Below are 22,893 nucleotides of genomic sequence, written 5' to 3'. Positions count from 1 at the left end.
GGCTGGAGCCAATCCCAGCTGACGTTGGGCGAGAGGCGGGGTTCACCCTGGACAGGTCTCCAGCCAATCACAGGGCCACATACAGAGACAAACAACCCTTCACACTCACATTCACACCTACGGTCAATTGACAGTCTCCAATGAACCTGACCCCATTCTCATGTCTCTGGACTGTGGGGGGAAGATGGAGAACCCAGAGAGAACCCACGCACACACGGGGAGAACATGCAAACTCCACACAGAAAGGCCCCGGTTGGTTCGAACCGGGACACAATGTCAAACGCAGGTTTGAATACGACCTTTCTTCAGCACTTCATCGTCTTCTCATGAAGAAAGACCCTGGAGCTGGGAGGTGGGACGTGAGCCGCCTGTCGGAGCGTGGCCTCGGGAGGGGCCAGCGACGCGGGGGGGCAGAGGAACGAGCGAACGGACCACCGACAGAGGACAAACCAGAAAAGCTCAGATTCCACAGATTCCCCCTGAGGAACACTAAATCAAGCAACGCTCATAACGACCGCGCTGCAGGAAAAAAGAACAAATCGCTGAGTCGACTGTCGGAGGAATGTTGTCGAGGCAGAGTCGAGCAACTAGCCCCCGAGCCCCCGAGCCCCGATTCACATTTACAGAAACATCAGGTCAGAAAAGATGACCAGCGAACTCAGCAGAGACGAAATGACCCATCGTGATAATCGTTCAACGTTTAACATCCCAGTAAAGATACGTTCAGAAAGTCAAATGTTGTCTTCAGTCTGTCCAACAAGAACATCGATATCGAACATCTGACTAAGATGTACATGAATATCATTTTTGTTTATTTTTGATGACGCTGTCAATGGCCGATAAAAACTGAATAACTTTATGTTAAATATATGTTTTTTTTAATCTGCTTTCTCAGGACTTCATTTATTTAACCTTATATATATATATTTTTTTTTACTATTTTAATAATTTAAACTTCTTTTTTTGTTTGTATTTAATTTTCTCATCCGTAACATGTTAACTCTTATTTTTAATGTTGACTTCTGTGTGATCTTCAGACTGCGTTTGATCGTTTGCCTCTTATTTTTCCTTCAATTTCTCTATTTTGAACTTTTATAACTTTTGCAACAGCTGTATGAGTAAAGTTTATTATTATTAACAATGCCGATGTACCTGTCGGTCCTGGGTGACGGGCGGCGGCACGGCGAGAACGTTGTCGTCTATCAGCTGCTGCAGTTTCTCCACAGACGCAGTGACGTCCTCTCCGTTTCTCTGCAACTCCGGATCCTTTCAACACAAGACACAAGAACACTTTCAGTATTTTATCACTCATCACAGGAACTCTGGTACAGTTCATTATTATGTTGCACATTATGTTGCACTGGGCGGGGGGGGGGGGGGGGGGGGGGGGGGGGGGGGGACCCACATCTCTAATGGGAACGTTCCCTTCGGTGGCTCAATCTCTTTCGTGTGAAGCTCATGCTACAAATGGGTTTGCCTGAATGTCGAGATGCCATCGAGGCGACGACTCCCACGAGCAAGAACACGTTCCTGTGATTCCTCTGACAGACTTTTTCATTGGTCGTGGAGCGGAGAGAGACGGGAACGACGAGGCTGAGATGTCGTGAATCAGACCGAACGATGGAAGTCGGAGGCGACTTCACACGAGTTTGTCTGTGACTCACGTCTGAAGCATGAAAATAATCAAACTGACCGGAAACAACCGGTCACCGAGGTGTCTCTGTATCAGGTCAACGTTGTATTTGTACGCATGCAGCTGATTTCAGAGTAATATGAATATTGCGGGAAAAACAACCCTGAAGCAGAACGAGTGGCAGCTGAAGTACAGTAGGAACACAAACGTCTACAATCTATAGTGACGAAGCGGAAGGCATCAACATTTTTCCATTGCAGAACATCAGAAATATTTGAGAATTGTTCTGAAGATGATAATTATGAATGGGAGGTGTTGCTAGGAGTCTTCCTGCTGAAGGTTCCCACCCACCACTGTGAGACGGAGCTGGAGCAGCTGTAAATCAATAGTCATACGCAATGTACATATATGTAGAAATACTAGCGATGGACGGCAGGCAATTAATTCACTTGTCCTCGCCGCGTGAGTGGACGCGTTCGCGACATGAGTGGGCCGGGCGTTCGTGTCGTCTGATTAAATGCAATCAAAACAATTCCATTGTGTTTTTAATCCCTCGGAGAAAGATTACATGCCTCGACTCGGCCCAGAGGAATTCTTTTTCCGAGGGTTGTTGGAAGGATGATGGTCCCGCATGCAGTGTTTACGTAGCATGTGACGTTCGCTGACCCCGACAAAGTCCTTTCTTTTTGCCAAATCTCATTATAAAGTAAAACAGTGCCTCGTGAATGTGGGCTGCCGGTCGCCTCTCCTCGTCACTTTCTGACCCCGCGTCCTAGAAATTATGTTTATGTATTCCGCAGATTTGTTTCTCCAAATTGCTTCCGCGCGGAAACATAATTGGGAAAAACAGATTAGCGGAATATAAATGTAAATTTCTGCGAGACGGGGGTTTTAGAGTCAGAGGACGGTGGTAACCTGACACTGTGAAATACCAAACAGAACACTACAAATCAAAATGCGCTTATCTTGAATACTAACTCTCTAAATGTAGAGTACAGTCACATTATACACTTAGTGGCACTCAACAACACATATATTTACCAAAAAAGAAAATATAGCTAGCTACGGTTAGCTTCAACTAACCTGAATCGAACTCAACTCAAGTCACCAACGCCAGCGCGTTAAAAAAGACCTCGTCCTCCAGCGCTGCGGCTTCTTAATGAGTCTCAAAATATCAGTACGACAAAGCTGAACTGTAGCTGCATTAGCCAAGTGAAGCTAAATGTAACAATATTACCGCCATTTAAATAACATTTAAATATGCCACCGCTTTGAAAAGGCCAACGACGTCTGGGGTTTCGATTACTGACACTTGCCAACAAATAAATCTACAAAAGAACAAACATATTAAGGACTTAAATAAGAAACAATATAGCTAATGTAAGTAAACGGCAAGTTTAGTGGTATAGCCCATTTCAAATGTAATCATTAAAAAGAGAAAATAAAAACATGTTAAAGCAGAATAGCTCAACTTCATTTCTTTTTTCAAAAGTCTCTTCATCGCTGAGACTCTAAAACAAATATATTTACCCCCAACAAGAAGGCGGCCATATTTAGGATGTAAAAAAGACCAACTTAGGCAACGCATGAAACATTATTCTGCTATTTCTTAGCAACACATTTTCACATTTCACATGAAGTATTTCATGTGTTCCGGCCGTTTGACGCGAGTGTTTGTGCGGACGCCTGAAGCGTGTTGCACAGGACCACAAACCAAACAGTCAAGCAGCACTTTGACCTTAACTTTAGCTCATGTCCCACTGACCCAAGTCGATTCCAAAGGACTGAAATTAAAACTCGGTAAAGTCTTTAATCCATCGAACCTCCGGGTGTTTAAATCGCTTCTGTAATGGAGCTGCGAGATGATTCTGAAATACTCACTGTGGAGAGAGACGAGCTCATGATGCCGGTCAGACCCCGGGGGGTTTTACTGTGTGTGTGTGTGTGTGTGTGTGTGTTAGTGGGTGGGCTGCAACACTGTGTACATGGAGATGACCCTAACGACAACCTCCCCACTGACCTGAGTGGACGAGCAGAGAGAGAGAGAATGTGAGTTTGTGAGTTAATATCCGGCCGGAGTTTCTGTGCCTGACTGACCAGTTTACTCGACCTCGTTTGCAAGTGTGTGTGTGTGTGTGCGTGTGTGCGTGCGTGCGTGCGTGCGTGCGTGCGTGCGTGTGTGTGTGCGAAATCCTCCCTACTAGCGAAGGGAGGGAACCTAACTGAACACCAAACCAAAGTAAACAAAACTAAAATGCACGTAATATCCCAATTTGAATTCCTTGAGGTCTAGAACTCAGAAGTTCTCCACACTCTCGTCAACTAAAAGATATTCAGAAACTGTCCGTGAGCATTGACTAACAGAAGTGATCCAGAGTTGCAGTTCGAGTGATGTCGGTGCATTTATAGTGTGATTTACTGTTTGTAGAAAACAGGAACGCACAATGATTTTGATATAGTAGCTGCAAACGCTAGGATCACCTTCAAAAGTAAAATGATATAATCTTAGTATGAAGTACTAAGTTAGTATGAAAACATTAAAACAAACTCCATCATCTAATCACCTAATCTAAACCCTCTGTAAACATGATGTTATCACAAAACCCCTAGACAGTGTGACAGGTCCTGTCACGTCGGCCCAAGACCAGATGAACCGTGACTAAACCTGGAGGTTGGGCCGGATCCCGTGGTTCCAGAGGCGGAGTGCGTCCCTCCCCAGGGTGTGTCTGGGTGGGGCCTGATGACTGTGGACCTCGACACACCTTGACAAGCAGCCAGGTATGAAGAGGGCGGAGCCTCGGCTGCATGTCTGCAGAGCCCTCTCCCTTTTCTGTTGCTTCTGTCGGTCTGTCACACGCACAGAAGACTTTTAAGTAACGACGTCAATAGATAGTTATCTTTACCATGAATTGGTAAGTTGAAATATTAGGACCTGAGCGTGTGAAGCGACTTTGACTCTGAATGTAATCTCATCGTGCGACAAATTTGCTTTGCGTTTAGTGTGAACGCACCATAAGTCCAACATTCACTTAGAGTTTAGCTCCGCTTTGGTCTCCACCAGGAACACAATGTGCAGCCTCTTAGCTGCTAAGTAAGTTCGCCACTTTCCTCACCAGCTAACATCATAAACTTTGCGAAGAGTCTGCAGCCCGACGCTGCTGGAAATAAGGTTGATGAGAGTTCTGAGAATGAACCAGAGCAGTAAATGTGTCATCAAGCCGAAACTTTGAGCGTAGAGAGTCAAACCATGATGATATGTGGAGTCAGAGTTGTTCTGAATTGTCTGAGTCACTATGAGTGCGATTTTTCAGTGGAAAAAATACTGACTTCTGCAAGTGCAAGACAAAGTGCAGTAGCTGCTCTATTTAAAATTGACACATGACATATTAAAAAAAAACTGGCACACTCCGAAATCCGGACAGTTAATAGTTCAGCACAAATCCGACTACCAATCAGTGCAGTTCTACTCGTCAAACAGGTGTTACACCAAAATAACTCCTCCAGTAATTTTAGTATATAGTACGTATATATATATATATATATATATATATATATATATAGTACATTCAGTATCGACCGGTTTCTCCGTGGCGGCAGCTCGGAGGAGCGTCCCATTCTCTTCGGATGAGACACCGCAGACTCTCCCTGTTCGAACAGTCGCGGGAGGAATTCTCCTCCGCCCGCAGGAAGTTACGAATCCATCAACTCTTCCCTCACATCTCAGTCATCTCTGTACAATCTCATTGCTTATTACTTTTTAAGATCTGTGGACCTGCACGGTCATGAAAGCCACTCGTCATTACTCAGCAAACTGATCCGTGTGTGAGTGTGTGTGTGTGTGTGTGTGTGTGTGTGTGTGTGTGTGAAGCGCACCACGGAACTCCCTTACCCAGCATGCCTTGCTCATGACTCACAGCCGAGGAATGTCCCCTTGTGGTGTGTGTGCGCTTGCTGGTGGACTTTGAACCGGCACGCGCCTCAAACCGGGAGTGAAAGGTCTGAGCTCGAACCCACAGGCTCCTTTACGGCCCAGGACAGTTTCATAATAATATGGAAACTTGAACTTTGAACACTGTGAAAACTGTGTGGATTCACACAAATGTCACTGAACAAATCATTTAACACTAACAAATAAAGTTTGGTCGCTCTGAAGTCACTGTTAACTATAAATATTTCTTTCATAAGTTCCAAAATAAAATGTATATATTTTTTTAATTTCAATTAGAACTTTGTCAAAATGAATTTGTGACATAGGTTACGTAACTGTTCCGCTTATTTTCTGTCTCTAAATAAGTTCTGTCACTAAAATAAATTCAAATCAAACGTTTGCATTTCCTCGAATAAAATGGAAAATTCTTCGCTCTTGTTCATACGTGACAACAGGTTGAGCCGGTCTCGTCATATATTTCAGCAGAAATGTAAGACAGAGCGACGACTACAAAGTCTTTGCGTGAAACTGCTTCTATCGGCCTCCGGGCCTCCGGTCTCAGACTCTCCACCAGATGTGCGAGTCTGGATCCAGAACTGACGGTGAAATAAATACAGTCTGTTCCAGTTCATCCTGAAGCTGCGAGAGGAAGACATGAAGGCTGAGGTCCGGGTGTGCTCACATACTTCACATAGCGCGTCGGCTCTCTTTGGAGGAACGTTGGATTTTAGGATCCAAAGCCGTTCATATTGTCTGCTGCTCACGTCAAAGGAGCAGGTCGGCTTCAGCGGGTTCTTCAAGTGTCACTCAAACTGGATGGTGCGGTGCAGCTCCCGCTCTCTTTACAAACACGACTCTGTGAAACAGTAGAACCAGTTCGTCCGTGTTTCCTGATGCAGTGAATGAGCAGCGTGCCTCCTCTCCCCTGTATTTACTCTTTGCTCCTTCTCCTGTTAAATGAGGCAGAACCCAACTGGAGCCGGAGGATCACGTCTCTCTCACCAGTTTCTACGCTATTGTTCTTCTACTGTACATGAAACAGAAAGAAGAAAATAAAACGCCAGTTTCTTCAGCCTATCACGTTGCCGACCCTCTTCCTCGCCGGCCTCCCTGCTCCTCCGCTTCGTCCCACGAAGAGATGACGAAGTGACGGGAAACGTTCAATCTGGCACCAATAAGCAGCTTCCAGCAGTTTACTGAACCTAATGAATAACCAATGGTAATGTCACTGTAATCCCCCGCACGCCGTTCACGCTCGATTGATCAATGGCGTGTTTTCACTGCATTCAGGTACAGTAGCACCACGGGTTATTATATGATTTGGCACAATGCAGATGCCACCACCACCCAAAAACACACACACACACACACACACACACACACACACACAGGTGTGCAGGCCTGGGCTACAATGAACTCCTCCCGAAGACTTGCCCAAAAAATAAATTATTGCACGATGTCAATGAGCTGTCATTTGTTTGGCAGCCACGAGTGAAGACAGGTACAGTAGACATGCAGACAGTCAGACAGGAATATAGATTTGGAGGCAGACAGGTATACAGTAACATGTATACAGTTACAGGTACAGTAACAGGTATACAGTTACATGTATACAGTAACATGTATACAGATACAGGTACAGTAACAGGTATACAGTTACAGGTATACAGTTACATGTATACAGTAACATGTATACAGTTACAGGTACAGTAACAGGTATACAGTTACAGGTACAGTAACAGGTATACAGTTACATGTATACAGTTACAGGTATACAGTTACATGTATACAGGTACAGTTACATGTATACAGTTACAGGTATACAGTAACAGGTATACAGTAACAGATACAGTAACAGATACAGTAACAGGTACAGTAACAAGTAAACGGCCTCGGATGCTGTTGAACGCAGCATCGTCTCCACCGTCCTGTTTGTCGGCCATCGACCTTTGATGATCTGTGAATTATAATTTCTACAATCTTTTTTTTTTTTACCTTAGGCAAGTAGTTCAAATAATTAGAAAACTATAGGTGAAAGAAACTTTCTCATTAATAGTTTTTTGGGGAATATTTATATGACTAATTATCAATTTATTTTGTTGTTTAAGTTTGAGGACGATTCAACAGTGAAGTTTTCTGGTCACTGGCAAATGTTCAGAAGCAGTTCAATGTTCACCACGTGCGTTCATGTCATATCGCGTGAACTACATGGGGAACTACATACTGTACGTCTGATAACATCCTCAACTTATCTGTACGTTACCTTCAGGAGCTACACGTGAGAACGCAAATGTCCAGATCGGCTGGATCGGTTTAAATATTTGAGGAATATAGAAGGAAAAATATTTTTTGGACAGAATATTTAGAAATTCATGCTGTTTTCAGTTTGCAGGTTGCTAAAATAATACTTCCAAATATTTAAAACAAGATTGCTGCAGTGTGAAATTGTCAAAAAACTTGTTGAACTGCTGTTAAAAAGTATAAACTTAAACTCCAAATGAATATTTCTATTTGCTAAAGCAACATATCCAATCTTAAATTAAATTATTCGAAGAAGCAAAAAAACCCCACACTCATTATAATCTGTAGCTGCACTGTACAGAAAAAAAACAAGCAGACAGATGATAAGAGACTTTCAAACTCTTTCACTTTCTCGTCTCTTTAGTTCCGTTTCAAAAACTAGACCATGGACAAAAACAACAACAACAACAACAACATCATCATCTACCCTCCGAGCGCCGCAGCCCCCACCCAGCAGCCCCCAACCAGCTGCCTCCACCCAGCAGCCCCCATCCAGCAGCCCCCACCCAGCAGCCCCCACCCAGCAGCCCCCATCCAGCAGCACCCACCCAGCAGCCCCCACCCAGCAGCCCCCACCCAGCAGCCCCCACCCAGCAGCCCCCACCCAGTAGCACCCACTCGGCCTCCGACGAGGCTTAATGAGTAATAAGCACCGGGTGACCACAGTCTTGGAGTCAAGCCAACTTTCCCAGATGCCAAATTGAAGCCCGGAGGTACTTCATAATGCAAAACAACACTCATTAAAACTTGGAAGGGAGCAAGGAGCTATAAAATGCAAAAAGAAACACTAAGATGCATTTCAGGGGACGCTTCTAAATGACAGCGATGAATAATTTGCATTTTCAGGCGTTCCATTAGTGGGAGACGGTAGATGGAGGAGACGGGCTCCATATGAACCTGAAGAAAACACAACGTATGGTCTGAACTGTTATTGCAAGGTGCGGGAGTGGATGATGAAATGAGACGCTTTCAGATGTTTCTGATGAATCTAATGAGATGATCTGTCGCTTTGCAGTTTGCTCAAGTCCCCAATAAATTAATACATGGACGCGATGTGGAAGAGAGAATTTAATTGCTGCAAAGGAAAAAAGGATGATTGGAAGAAATTGTGTTTCTGTGTAAGACTAAACTGCAACAGCACTTGTGGTTTGTAGGAAACATACGACTATGGTCAGAGGCAAGTTTTCATTTTATTTATTTATTCAACGAATGAAGCTACATTTGACTTCCACAGCAGAGACCAGGCTTCACATCCACGGGCTGCGGTTCGGTTTAGGCCACAAGAAACACCTCGGTGAAGATTCTGGAGAAAGATCCCACAAGGAACTGGTTTCTATCTCCTGACAGTCAACACCAACCCAACCGGACAAACACGGGCTTCAAGGTTGAAGCCCGTGTAACTGCAGCTCGCCCAACTCCTCCTGAGCGTCTTCAGCCAGCGGCCTCGCGGTGATGAGCATGTCCTCGTCGTGCTCCTGTCTGTCCTCGTGGTGCGAAGCCGAGACCCTCTCCAGTTCTTCTTGGAGAATCCCTTTGCTCTTCCTCTCCCCCTGGAGCTCCTCCGTCACCTTCTTCTGACTGAAGGCTTCCTGCTCGGCCTTCAGTTGTTGCAGGAAGAGCTGGTCAGTGAGAGACTCTGTGGTTTCTGTGTCGAGCTGACGCTGAGGGTCGTCGGCCTGCCGCCCCACTGAGAGGACTTCTTCTTGGCATGAATCTCCGACTCTCTGCTGCTGTTCGTGGGGCCTCTCTTGTTTCTCCCTCTCTACCTGGAGGTCCCCCGCCATCTTCTGGCGACTGGCGTCCCCCTGAGCCGTCGAGTTGAGGACCGAGGGCGGCTTCCGTGAGGCCTGGTCCCCGTGGGGCTTGATTTCCTTGTCGAGCTCACGATAAAAGTCGTCAACCAGCTGCTGCACAACGAGGATGCCGGCTTCATACCCTTCGAGCCTGTGGCGCTCCGCCTCCAGTGAACTTCTGAATCCCTCCAGCTCCTCTTGGAGGATCTTGTTTTTCTTCCTCTCTTCCCGCAGCTCCTCCGCCATCCGTTGGCAGCAGGCGTTCTGCTTAGCCCTGCGGTTTTGGACGGAGGGGAAAACCTTGACTTGCTCGCCAGGCTCACACTTTCGGTCTGTCACGCCGTCGGTTTCATGCATTAGTACATCGTACCGAGAGCTCAGACAAATCGGGTTCTGGCGCTCTTCTTGCTGACAGCCTCTCCTCCACCACTTCTGATTGACGGCAGACTTCGTTCCTTCTTTTGACTGGTCCCTGTCCCAACCTCTGACCTCTTGGGGGATTTTCCTTCTTGGGTACATGGTGTCTAAAGTGGGGTTGGAATTGTGGTGAGGGATCTACCTTCTTGGGTGTGTGGTGTTTAATGTGGTGTTGGAATTAGATTGTTAATAACCTTGATGTGTAACGTTACAGTTGTTCGCTGGGCAGATGTGTTCCTCGCGATGTTTTGTCACTTGCTCGAAGGGTTGAAGTGATATCACTGGAGCGCTGCAGTCCCATATACATAAGACAGCTGATGATGTCACCATGGAATGGCTTTGTAGTGGCTTTGAGGATTCCGTTTCATCTCCTACTGTTTTCTTTTCTGCTTGGTTTACTGTAAAGATTATCTGTTTGGCTCCCTCATGAATATTTATCAATAAAACTGTTGCAATTCCCCAAATGGAAATCTGATAAGTATTTTTTTTTGCGTAATCTTCTGACAAAGAAAAAAACCAACCGACCAACAATAAGACGAAGGTATAAATACGAAACATGCGCGAAGGTCAAAACACGCAACATCGCAGGAATGTGAATTCATGAAAGAATCTCTGTCAGACATACCAACATCCTCCCGCCCTGTATTAAAAATTACATTTCATAACCATACACGGATGCATCGCCGCCACAAACATCCCAGAGAGCAACGTGGGACTCTCCTCGACAGAAATGTTCAGTATGCAGCGTTAGCATTCCGAACAATTTTGTCTGTGTTTATTAACCAACTGTTCAAGACTCACACCCTCATTCCTGACATACCTGCCACCCCGTCCACCTCCCCACTTTTCCCATGATTCACGGTTAAGGTGCAGTTTTTTCTAATGTTTTGATGTTAATTATCTTTATAGCATCAAGTGATCTAATGAGTCATAACGAACGTTAAGATGCAGCCGAATATTTTGGTTATAACAGGTTTAAAAAGCCCAAACAGTATAAAAATGCTCCATGAATTCCTCAATCAGAATAAATAGGCTGAAAGAGATTGAAATTGAACCATGTAAACAATTGTCTTTCGAGCTGCGTTCTCTCTTCACACGCCCTCCATCTTGACGTAAAGTATTCCGGGCCATACTCATCACTTTTGTCAATGTTACACAACCGTTGACCCAGAAATCTTCGATCGCAGTCAGATAAGAGAAAACTAATCGTGCGCCTGTAAGTGCAGCGACACTCGGCCGCGGGGGGGAACACGTCAAGTCTGCTGTCGTCGCTGACAGACGCCTTCATGCTAACACCTTATTAAGGATGCTGAGTGATACCACACACAGTGCAAACATATTTACTCTACTGTAAATTCCTCTCTACGAGATGACACACTGTCGTAGAGTAAACACTGTCAGGGCATTGAGTTCCAAACGCCGACGTTAAAACACTTAAACCGTAGCAGGAAGCTCCAGACCGCAGGTGGTAAGTAAAGATGGACGACATGACAGCCCCCTAAATGAGGCCAGATTATCCTGATTGCCCCCTTGTGGCTGGATGCAGAATAGTTGATAAACCCCGCCCCCCTCTGTGTTAGCAGATGGGACATGAAAATGTTTTTCCAAAGATGGTTTCTGCCATTTCAGGTAGTTCTTGTCGCACTGATTTATGTTCCCTTGTCCCTTGTTTCTTATCAGTTTGGTTTTAATTAGTTATTTGATGCTTGAGAAAGACGCCATGACTGACAGCTGACACTGACTCGTGATTGGTAGCACCACAGGTTATTACAAGATGGTGGCACCCATATCTGGTGGAGACGCGTCGTCCATCTTTATTTACCGTCTATGCACCAGACTAACAGTTTAGCATTGTCAGCGAGATGGATGCTAACATTTTACTTAGGCAAATTAGCATTGTACTCATGGGAATACACTGTAAAACATCAGGAAGTCTCTGTAAAAGTAATTCAATATTTACTATCCTATATCCTTAAAGTAGTCACTTAGCTGGACAGTTATCAGCACCGAATGTCTACGATTAAAAATGAAATGTAAAAATGTAACAGAGCTCAGTGACAAAAAGGTACTACTGCTTTTAGCTCTGAGAACTTTCTCCTGCTGAACATAAATTCCACTCTTGTTAATGATTGACGGGCCCTGGATGCCTCTGCGGGGTGTTGCTCGCACACGACGTCTTGACATCTGAATGTCGCGCCTTGTTGTGCAAGAAGATAACTGCTTATTCTTTTATACCCAGCCAAGCCGCACCCCCCATCAACTACTGAGACCTCACTGGATTCCACCTGTACCAGGTAGAAAATCAAATGTTTCATTTCACTGTATACATCTAATTAGCCAGATTATGATCGTGTTATTCTTTGTTCGGTTATTATTTTGCCAGTGCAAGATTTATACCAACTTGTCTTTTCAATGTAGCTTATTATTCTGTTTCATGTTGATAGAGAAACAACACTTATGTGCAAGTGTTAGAAAACTAGCAATGAAAAGTGCTTAATGAATGAAATGTATGATTATGATTATTATTATTATTATTATTATTAATAGTAATTGATTTTAGAAGATATGATTTTTTTCCCCCTCTTGCATATTTTTTCTGCTGACCTAGTTCTTTTCCACCGTACAGGATTCTACTGCGTCTCGGCAAACTTGAGAGGAGTGGAAGCCGAGCTTGGGAAGGAATGAAGGCGAACGCGACACATACTTTTCACCTCCTGAAACATCGCTGACAGCTGACAGACAACACCCTGCACGAGAACCCGGCGCCCGACAGCGACGCTGCCCCGCGACACAGTGGTCCGCGCTTGTATTCGTGCCACGTTCGAGACCCGTTCACGCCGTCGTCTGACTAACTGCCCCCGTCTCCGGATCATTGGTTCGCACAATATTCCTTCGTTCATCATCGCGCGTGGAAAAACGTTCAATGTCAAGATTTTAGATTCTTAGAAATGATCAAGGCGCGACTCCAGTGGTGCGTTCACACCCAAAGGAATTGCGCGATGAAATTAAAAGGTTGTCAAAACGCAGAGATGCTAAAATGTGGAGAAAGCCAAGGGGCCGTCCGCTCAACGTCACGGACAAACAGCCGGATATTTGCAGGTTGTGTTTACGCAGCTGATCCTGCGGCGAGGGTACCGGAGTACGAGGGTACCGGAGTACGAGGCTACCGGAGTACGAGGGTACCGGAGTACGAGGCTACCGGAGTACGAGGGTACCGGAGTACGAGGAACCGCGTCGGCTGTGTATCGATGAAGACATGAACATTGTGTATAAGGAACGTTGGACCGTAATCCACCGCCACTGAAACGGTATCGACAGAGAACGATCGAACACTGCCTCGTTTAAGAGTCAGCCTCTTTTTAACAACATGCCGTAAAACAGTGTGCTCCCAGGTGTGTACTGAATATATGTACACTGCAGGCCGTGTGTGTGTGTGTGTGTGTATAACAGCCTCATTGATGAGGTGATGTCGCAACCTTGACATAGCTCAATGCTAAGCTAATGGAAACACACACACACACACACACACACACACACACACACACACACACACACACACACACACACACACACACACACACACACACACACACACACACACACACACACACACACACACACACACACACACACACACACACACACACACACACACAGACCGTGGGACCGTGGGCCTGACCTGAGTCTTATTGTGACCTTAAACCAAAACTGCAGCTCACACATCATTTCTGTGATGTGTAAATCAGTCCTCCCTCCCGCGCTCTTTAGGTTTGAAAACTACTGTGTGAGATTGCGTAACTCAAACTCAACCACGGCCACAGAGGAGTGCGTGTAACCATAGCGACAGCCGTGATGCTTTAAGGCTTGGTCGCACGTTCGTAGGGCGAGTTGAGACGAAAACAGAAAAGACACTCAGACTCATTGTGACCGACTGGTGACGGTCAGATGATCGTGTGTTAGCATTTAGCTTGACAGCTTCAGTAACTTATAGTCCTCAGACCTGACTGATGACGCTCAGTGTAGGAGGAGATCTGATCTATTGATCTGCATCATCACTTGTGTTGGAGTCCGACTGATTCACTGGTTTTATTCTACAGAAAATATAATACAGAAAAGATGTGCATTCATATTTACCTTTACTTTACCTTTAAAATTCTATATATTTGTGTTTTATTTATAGTTTATTTACAGTAAAGTTTGTGGTCAAACTGTTAAATATCAAGTCTCAATGACTTTTATTCATCAAAAGGGTTCGATAACGACATCTTTTTTTTTCAATTCCAGCCGTTATACTATCTTACTTTTACTTTTACTCCCTAATATCAGCCTCGGCACCGGACATCCAAGAATCTGTATCTGTCAGTACAGGTGGCAAAAAGATGATTTCTTTTTCTGGACGTCGTCTTGGCAAGTGTGTGTGTGAGAGGGAGAGAGAGAGAGACAGAGAGAGAGAGACAGAGAGAGAGGAGATGAAAGAGCGAACGACAGGCAGAGCGAGGTGAGTGTGAGAGAGAGAGAGAGAGAGAGAGACAGAGAGAGAGAGAGAGAGAGAGAGAGAGAGAGACAGAGAGAGAGAGAGAGAGAGAGAGAGAGAGAGAGAGAGAGAGAGGGAGAAACAGAGAGAGAGTTGTGCTTCCTCGTTGGTCTGGTTGGGTAACTGTCTGGACCCAAGTCAAGGGAAAGAATGTCGTCCCATTAAATCATGAGAGAGAGAGAAAGAGAGAGAGAGAGAGAGAGAGAGAGAGGGCGAGAGAGAGAAAGAGAGAGAGAGAGAGAGAGAGAGAGAGGGAGAGAGAGAGAGGGAGAGAGAGAGAGGGAGAGAGAGAGCGAGGGAGAGAGAGAGAGAGAGAGAGAGAGAGAGAGAGAGAGAGAGAGAGAGAGAGAGAGAGAGAGAGAGAGAGAGAGAGAGAGAGAGAGCGAGAGAGAGAGAGAGAGAGAGAGAGAGAGAGCGAGGGAGAGAGAGAGAGAGAGAGAGAGAGAGAGAGGGAGAGAGAGAGAGAGAGAGAGAGAGAGAGAGCGAGAGAGAGAGAGAGAGAGGGAGAGAGAGAGCGAGAGAGAGAGAGAGAGAGAGGGAGAGAGAGAGCGAGGGAGAGAGAGAGAGAGAGAGAGAGAGAGAGAGGGCGTGTGTCCATGTGAGTCGGAGGAAGATGAACAGAAAACAAACTGTCATCACGTTCAGATCAGTTGTGGAGCAGAAGAAACTCTTGTCATTGTCTTGCAGATAAAGTCATTTGAATGTGAAAGACGGATTCGACACAAGATGAGAGTCAAGCGACCGGAGGAGGAGGAGGAGGAGGAGGAGGAGGAGGAGGAGGAGGAGGAGGAGGAGGAGGAGGAGGAGGAGAAATCCAAAAGTGGAGCAAGAGTGAGAGTGAACGGGGGCGAAGGGAACGAGAGAGTGAAATGAAGACAACATGTCTGAGTGACAGTGACCAGAGAAGAAAGTGACTTCTGAACCAAGAAAAGATTTACATCACGTGTCCAAAGAAAAACTCTTCCTATTAAATAAGATTATAGTAAAACAAAAGATACAATATATAGAATATAAGACAATATAAAACATAAATGAAAAGACGACTGCGCTAAAAATAATCCGACGTTTCAAACAAAACGTCCAGACAGAACAAAAAAAAATGATTGACAGAAAGTAGAGAAGACAGAAGTACAGTTGCCTTATGAATACTTTTGTCTACACGAGGTCACGATGTTACACCACATCCAAAAAGACAAAACAGATCCAGCTGCTGGAGGAAAGTGGGGAAACATAACGCTGATCACGCACATCTTATATTTTAAAATGAAAAAAACCTACTGGTCAGATATATTACACATAATAGAGCAGATGCTTTAGGAAAGTTGATAAAAAGTTGAAAAAAATCATAAAACACTTTAAGGAGCACGACCCAAAAGTTACAAAAGGAAGAATTATATCGTTTTTGGATTCGGAAAATTACACACCCAGGATATACTGTACTTATAGATACACTGTATATACAGTAGAGGATGTATATATTCACTGTATATACAGTAGAGGATGTATATATTCACTGTATATACAGTAGAGGATATATATTCACTGTATATACAGTAGAGGATATATATTCACTGTATATACAGTAGAGGATATATATTCACTGTATATACAGTAGAGGATGTATATATTCACTGTATATACAGTAGAGGATGTATATATTCACTGTATATACAGTAGAGGATATATATTCACTGTATATACAGTAGAGGATATATATTCACTGTATATACAGTAGAGGATATATATTCACTGTATATATAGTAGAGGATATATATTCACTGTATATACAGTAGAGGATATATATTCACTGTATATATAGTAGAGGATATATATTCACTGTATATACAGTAGATGAAATATAACTACAGGTTGGTTCATACCTCTTCTTTTTTTTTTGCATATGCAAAAACCCAACCGAAATGATCCAACGCTGCAGATTTGAGTTCAATTAAACGAGTTGAACTTTTAGCGCAGACGCAGATGATTCAACGATTTGGAAAAACTGTAGAAGATCTGATCTTATAATCATATATGAAAGCTAAATCATTTTTGGGGGGTATTTTTATACATGTGGGTAAATGATAGTGTGGTATATGGTAAATATAGATGTACATATATATATGTGTGTGTATATGGGGATGTATGACCTCACACACACGTTCACATCTACGCTGATACTTATTGTTTATGTCAAAAGGTCAAACATTGTGTGTCAAGCTGCTGAATCAACAGGAAATGCGTCAGTTACATTAACTGATATGAAACAGTATTTAAATTAAAGGGATGGAAGTCAAGAGCCACACGCGAGGCCCCGCTCAGGGTCATTGTTCATCAAGCAATGAGCGATAAGTGACAAAACCACGTGGAGCCAAGTGACTCTACCGCCTCTCCGCCCAGCTGAGAGGAAGATAAGGCCGGCGGTCTGCCGACCTCTTATCGCCGCTCAGTGCGGCAGGACTCGCCCTGTTGGCTGAGCTCAGGGCCGCACTTTGAGAAAACACCCAAACAATATGTTTCATCATCTCCACCCTCGTGACAAGCGGGAGTTGCTCCATTTCATGACCGGACGCCGTTCAGTCGCTTGCAGTTTGGTCCGGCGGCAGGTTTTCAGTTTCTGATTCTAAAAGTGACTTCATGTCCACACACGTCGACAGATACATTGCCATGGCGTTCCTACAGCTCATGGCCGAAAGTATGCGGACGCCCTACCACTCCAGTCGTGACTGACGGTCGAACATTTCAGCCCATAAACAAGAGCACTAACAGCCTCAAGGTTGGAGTTCCAAATCCTTCCAGGTCAAACCTTCCACAAAGACGACAGCTTATCATTTTTTTTTTTACAATATTTCCTCTCAACCCAACTGCGAACAAACCCACGAAATGCTGAGCCGGACATCCGGCTTCATTTGACGTACAGAATGAAGTTCAGTTCAGAACTAGGACAGAATTCAACTGACCACATCAACAAGTGGTTTTTACTTTGACTTCATACAAAGAAATACAGAGGCTCAAGGATGGAGCCCTGAGGAACCCCACGCCGAGCTGGTTTCCCTTGATCGGACTTCGCTCTCTTTGTAAAATAGTTTTATTGTACCCGACAGGATTTTATGGACTCACAGTGTCAGATACAAAAATGGCGACGAATTCAAATGGTCAAACAACCAAGAAGTGTCTCTTCCAGAAGATGTTCCCTCACCGCGGAGGAGGATAATGATCCGACACCTCCCGTACTACTGAGCCACTCCAACGGCCCATGGGTGGGAGGCAACGTGTCCCCGATTCTCAGGTTAATCCTTAAAATCAGTTTCCTGTCTGCTTGTACAGTTTAGCTAAATTAAAATATGATGCAATATTCAAAGTGTCTTTGCGTGTTTGGGGCATTAATACCTTGTTTTATCACTCATAGTATTTGGTCATGTTCGTTTTTCTTCACTTGATGATTTCTAGCAGAGCTCGAATCTAAAAACCCAAACTGTGGTGAGATGTTGACCTTGTTGCTACTTTCTCGGTTTGGTTCTTTGCTCTTCGCTCGAGTCGGTTCCCTGCAGCAGGTTCGTGTCCAGCTGCTCCTCTGAAACACTGAGACTCTCCAGGAAGCAGCGGGTCCACTCCTCTGAACTCCAGCTGCGGGACAACACGCCGTGAACACGCAGAACCACCGGAGTTCTGACGGCACCGGTTCCACAAATCAACAAGACCCACTTGGACGCGGCGGTCCGGGCAGAATCCAACCGTGTGTGCGGCTCCTCATCGGCCTCTCACCTGCTGGTCGCTGCTGCTGCCTCCTGCTCCTCGGTGCTCTGCTGCCGACTGACAGGCTGCACTTCCCGGCTGACAGGAGTTGGCCTTGTGGGCGGGGTCCCGGGCCCTCACCTGCAGGCGGCGGCGCACCGGAGGGCGCGCGTAATGAGGCCGCGCGTAATGAGGGCGCGCACGACGCACGCGGATTGGAACAGTTGTCCTCTCACCTGGCCTGTACCACCTGTCAGGGCTGATTTACAGGAGGGGAAGAAAAATCACTTTCATAAATGTCTATATATATTCTTACCATCCTCTCTCTCTGTCGCTGCCTGGCTCCATCTTTGGAGATGTGGACTCTGGAGCTCCAGTCGCTCACCAACGTGAAACTATTGGAACTATTTCAGGAATGTTTGTTTTCCCATGAGGAGTTTTTGGTTTCTGTGTTTCCTTCTCTGATGTCACTGATAATCATAAAAAAAATTTAAAAAACTGCAGCAAAAACTGTGGGAAAAAAAATGTAAATGACTTCATTTAGAAACAAACTAACTTTAAAGTTATGACAATTGAAAACTTGAATAAATTTCCCTCTGTCTGATCTTAATCTAACTGAGAACTTTTTTTGCACAAGGCCACGCCTCCTTTCCTGTTCAACCTTCACATATATGTTTATTGCTGTAACCATGGCAACAGAGGTCCCTGAACCCTCGACGGAGCATTAAACCCCAAAACTTGAACAACTTGAACCTCTGGTGCCTAAATTACAGCACAACACCGTCACAACATGATAACTGATTGGTTATGAGTTATGAGAAGGCAAATAAACAAATGATGTCACCATGAAAGGAAATTCCTTTTCTTCACAAATGACTATTGTTGTGATTGAATTTGTTGCAGGACTTGTTCGCAACTTCTGCAGCCTGTTCCCGTGAAACACATGAATCCAAACCTGCATCACAACCTCGTAAGCGTAAGAAAAAACTTTTGTCCTGCAGGTAAACTTTTCTTGCGAAAGGTTCGGAGACGAGCGACTGTTGGTCAAACAGCTGCCGGTTGCTATGGGTGTCAGACTGAACGCGGAGCTGCTTTGTGTTGGGCAACACGGGGCGACCACACCTCACATTCCTCTGGCGTGGCGCTGTGGACACACCCCGCCGCCAGCCAGGATTTACTATGGACTCACCAATGTACACACTGCAGCTGAAATGGCACCGAGCTACAATCACGTCATTGTTCTGTGAAGCTTCTTTGATGAGACACAGATACGGATGAAACAAAACATTTGCATATGAATATTCTGTCTGTGGGAGAGTCTGAGCAACAGGTGACAGACTCCAGGGGGGAGGATCGTTTGACTCACCCGAGGAAGCTCTGAGGAAATCTGTGTCTCGCCGTGTGAGATTATAAAAAGTGCAACACGTGGCTCTTTTTTTTTTTATCGTGAACAAAGTTCTGCACGCGCCTGCTCACGAGCACTCGGCCACACCGGTGGAGCTTTAAAACTTATATGACGTAATATGAGTCATAACTACAATATTTCACTTCCACACTGGGTGGAAGGACACATTTCAGAAATGTGTCCTTCCACCCATTATCTATATCACCATCTATATCATTATCTCTACCTCTTATCATACGAGGGTCGCAGGAGGGTTGGAGACAATCGGCTGACCTTGGACAAGAGGCGACGACATGTCATAGAACTAATGACGATGTACCAGGAGATGGAGGTTTCAAGTAGCTCGAAATTAGGACTTGAGTAAATGTACTTAGTTACTTTCCACCAATAAATATGAGGCGCTAGAAAGTCAGCGACAAGTCCAGGTTGTTGTCCTGCATCAGAAACAAAGTGACAAAGTGAAGAGAGAAGCTCTGGAACAGATGACGTAGCTTTAGTAAAGAGCGGGAGGATCATGATACATATCCATGATACATATCCATGATACATATCCATGATACATATCCATGATACAGTCAGACTGTTTTACGACCTGGAAGCTTCTAATGGGGAAACAATGTTGCCGAGTCGGTTTCATCATCCCACTCGTCTTGCTTCCTCTCGTTCGGAGCGTCCCGGAGAAACGACCTTTACTCACACATGGAGGAACTCGCGCTGCTGCCACAACTTACATAAGACACCCGGGGAGGTGATGCTCCTCCGCAGCGACGCAGCTGAACTGTGGGTTTAGTATCATCGTTGAAAAGTAACTTGTTTCTGTGTAAATCACTTTTTCTTCTTCCCCCGTGTGAAATGATTTGATAGTAGATTTTCCTCCATGTTGCTGAATGTTCTGCTGCGACTGTCTGTGTTCGGTCGCCGGAACTTTTGTGCTCATTCACGCGAACAACGCAGATATCTGTCCGTTCTCACCTTCACCTTCTCCCACAAACCGCCTCTGTTTCTACATTTCGCTCGAATATTTCAACTGCAGCGAGCGAAGCGACTGACGCGACGTCGTAGTGAAGCAGAATCGGAGCCAGCGTCCCTCAGGTCACCCGCGGCGGTTCAGCAGGTTTTCCGCACGCAAACATTTGCTAATTAGCACAAAACAAAGTGTTGATCAAGTTCAGAGGAACGTCATTGAGTCCTGCGAGTGTCGGGGCCAAAGATGAAATGAAACATTCAGCGGGGAGTCAGGAGGTCGGCGTTATGACAGTTGGTCCTCTGGGGACCATGAACGCAGCGTTGACCCCGGAGCAGAGGGGTCTTCTGTCTCCAGCCTGTATTTAACCAGGTGGCTCCGAGGTGAAAAGCTTCTGAATCCTCAGACTGAAGAAGAGAATTGCTCCATAATCCCCCGTTGAGAAACGTGTGAGGACCGGAACAGAACGCTATCATGAACAAATACGAGCGTGACCGTAAAACAGTCAAAGAGACGATTTGTTCTGGGTTTAATCTTATCTGCAGGTGAGTTCACAGAAAAGACCCCGTATCACCGGAGGTTGGGGCCAAGGGGTCACAGAGATACAGCACATACATTGGTTTTATATTACTGATAACTATTATTATTCAATATCTCACCCAAAAGAAGCTAGCTCCACCCCCAGCAGCTACATGCTAATCATCTATTGATCACACATATATTAATACATCAGTCAGAGGCAACAAATCAATACTTTTACTCAAATATTTTGCTGCTCATACTTTTGTACCTTTATGTACATGAGAGTATTTCTACATTCCTTCACTACTGTTTAAGACAGGAGTGTTTCAAGGGTCTTTGGGGGCCACGGGGCAAAAAGGGGCCTGGGGGGCCCAACCTCGAACCAAACCAAACCGATCCAATCCAGGGGCCCCAACCCTCCCAGCCACATCATACTAACCCACTTAGACCTGGTGATCACATAATGGACTAATCTAATCGGCCGTTCTCTGGGGGGCCCCCCTGGGGGGGATAGGCTATAGACTAGGGATTGTTCAGAATCATCCCAAGACATCGTTTTGTTTGTGAAGTTGGTCCGAAATGTATAATTTCAGGTATTTATCCAAAAGAAAAAACATTAATGATGAGGTAAAGAAAAGAAATGCTGAAGGACCACACGTGTGTGATGACATCAACTCAGTTCAATGGAAAACATCCGCGGGGCCACGCCTGACGATCCGAGACAGAACAACCTCGGGACTCTGCCAGGTTCAGGTGAAGGAACGAAAAGAAGAACAATCAGTCCGAACTGAGCAGGTTTTAAAATGTTCCAACACTCAGCGAGCAGGAGGTCAGGAGGTCAGGAGGTCAGACCCCCGCCCTCAAATCATTGATTGTGTTTTTCCTCTGTTAAAAACTGTAATGTGGTGTCACAGCGTAGAACAAACCTCGACCTGAGACTCGATGAGTCGAAGGTTCAAATGTCAATAATTCAGGGCTGGAATAAGTTTAGTTGAAGAACATCTTGGATCCATCACTGACAATCCTTCTCCTGATGGTTGCTTGGGTTAATAAATACAGGTGTCAACTAAATCTACTTACAAAGGCATCAAACTAGTTTGGAATCATAAAGAAAATGAATAACTTTCATCGGGATGATCCAAATTCTTACAATATTGGAAATACAGGGGAAATGTTTGGGGGAAATATGTGATGACGCTACTGGCACATTAAGACAGTAGGTAGAAAAACTGTCAAATATAAAAGTGTAAAAATAACAAGTATTTTTTTCAGATGCTATATTATTTCTTGAGTCCATGTTTTGATCATAAAAACACAAATATGAATTCAATACGTTGCTGTGGAGGCGATGTGAGGTGACTGAGGGTTGAGGGTGAGGCGGAGTCATCGGCACAAAAATGTGTGAGAAAACTTCCAGTTCTTGACTAAAAGCCAAAGATACGAGCCAGAAAGAATGTGCACTTGGGAAAGGAGGAGAAAACTACAGCTCCCAGAATGCATTTCAGCCAGGAAACATCCAATCAGAGGGCGTGTGCAAAAACCATGTGAAGCAATTTAAACGAATTCGGTAACTGTGACGACAACGACGACGACAAAGGACTTTAGAGTTTCACACGGCTCTGATTCACTTAACAGCAGCTGAGGCTCATGGGTAATGTAGTTTT

The 22,893-nt window shown here is 44.9% G+C and overlaps 2 protein-coding genes across 2 annotated transcripts in view; both read right to left on the bottom strand.

Moving 5' to 3' along the window:
- Nucleotides 1–18,601, bottom strand: part of LOC118285133 (cingulin-like protein 1) — a 45,579-nt gene extending 26,978 nt beyond the window's left edge. The window contains exons 1-2 of the mRNA XM_047329523.1: nt 18,369–18,601; nt 1,153–1,266 (exon numbers count right to left, since the gene is read on the bottom strand). The gene's annotated coding sequence lies outside the window, so the exon portion shown is untranslated. The remainder of the gene's footprint in view (nt 1–1,152; nt 1,267–18,368) is intronic.
- On the bottom strand, nt 9,041–10,369 carry LOC124849739. The gene is made up of 2 exons (XM_047329524.1): nt 10,267–10,369; nt 9,041–10,179 (listed from the first exon to the last, which is right to left on the bottom strand). The coding sequence occupies exon 2, from the start codon at nt 10,172–10,174 to the stop codon at nt 9,242–9,244; it is 933 nt and encodes a 310-aa protein (XP_047185480.1). The 5' UTR covers nt 10,175–10,179; nt 10,267–10,369; the 3' UTR covers nt 9,041–9,241.
- Nucleotides 18,602–22,893: the final 4,292 nt, after the last annotated feature.

This window comes from Scophthalmus maximus, chromosome 20 (genome assembly GCF_022379125.1).
Source record: "Scophthalmus maximus strain ysfricsl-2021 chromosome 20, ASM2237912v1, whole genome shotgun sequence".
Lineage (NCBI taxonomy): Eukaryota > Metazoa > Chordata > Actinopteri > Pleuronectiformes > Scophthalmidae > Scophthalmus > Scophthalmus maximus.
Note: the sequence above shows the minus strand (reverse complement) of the source record. Positions and strands in the feature narration are given on the sequence as shown.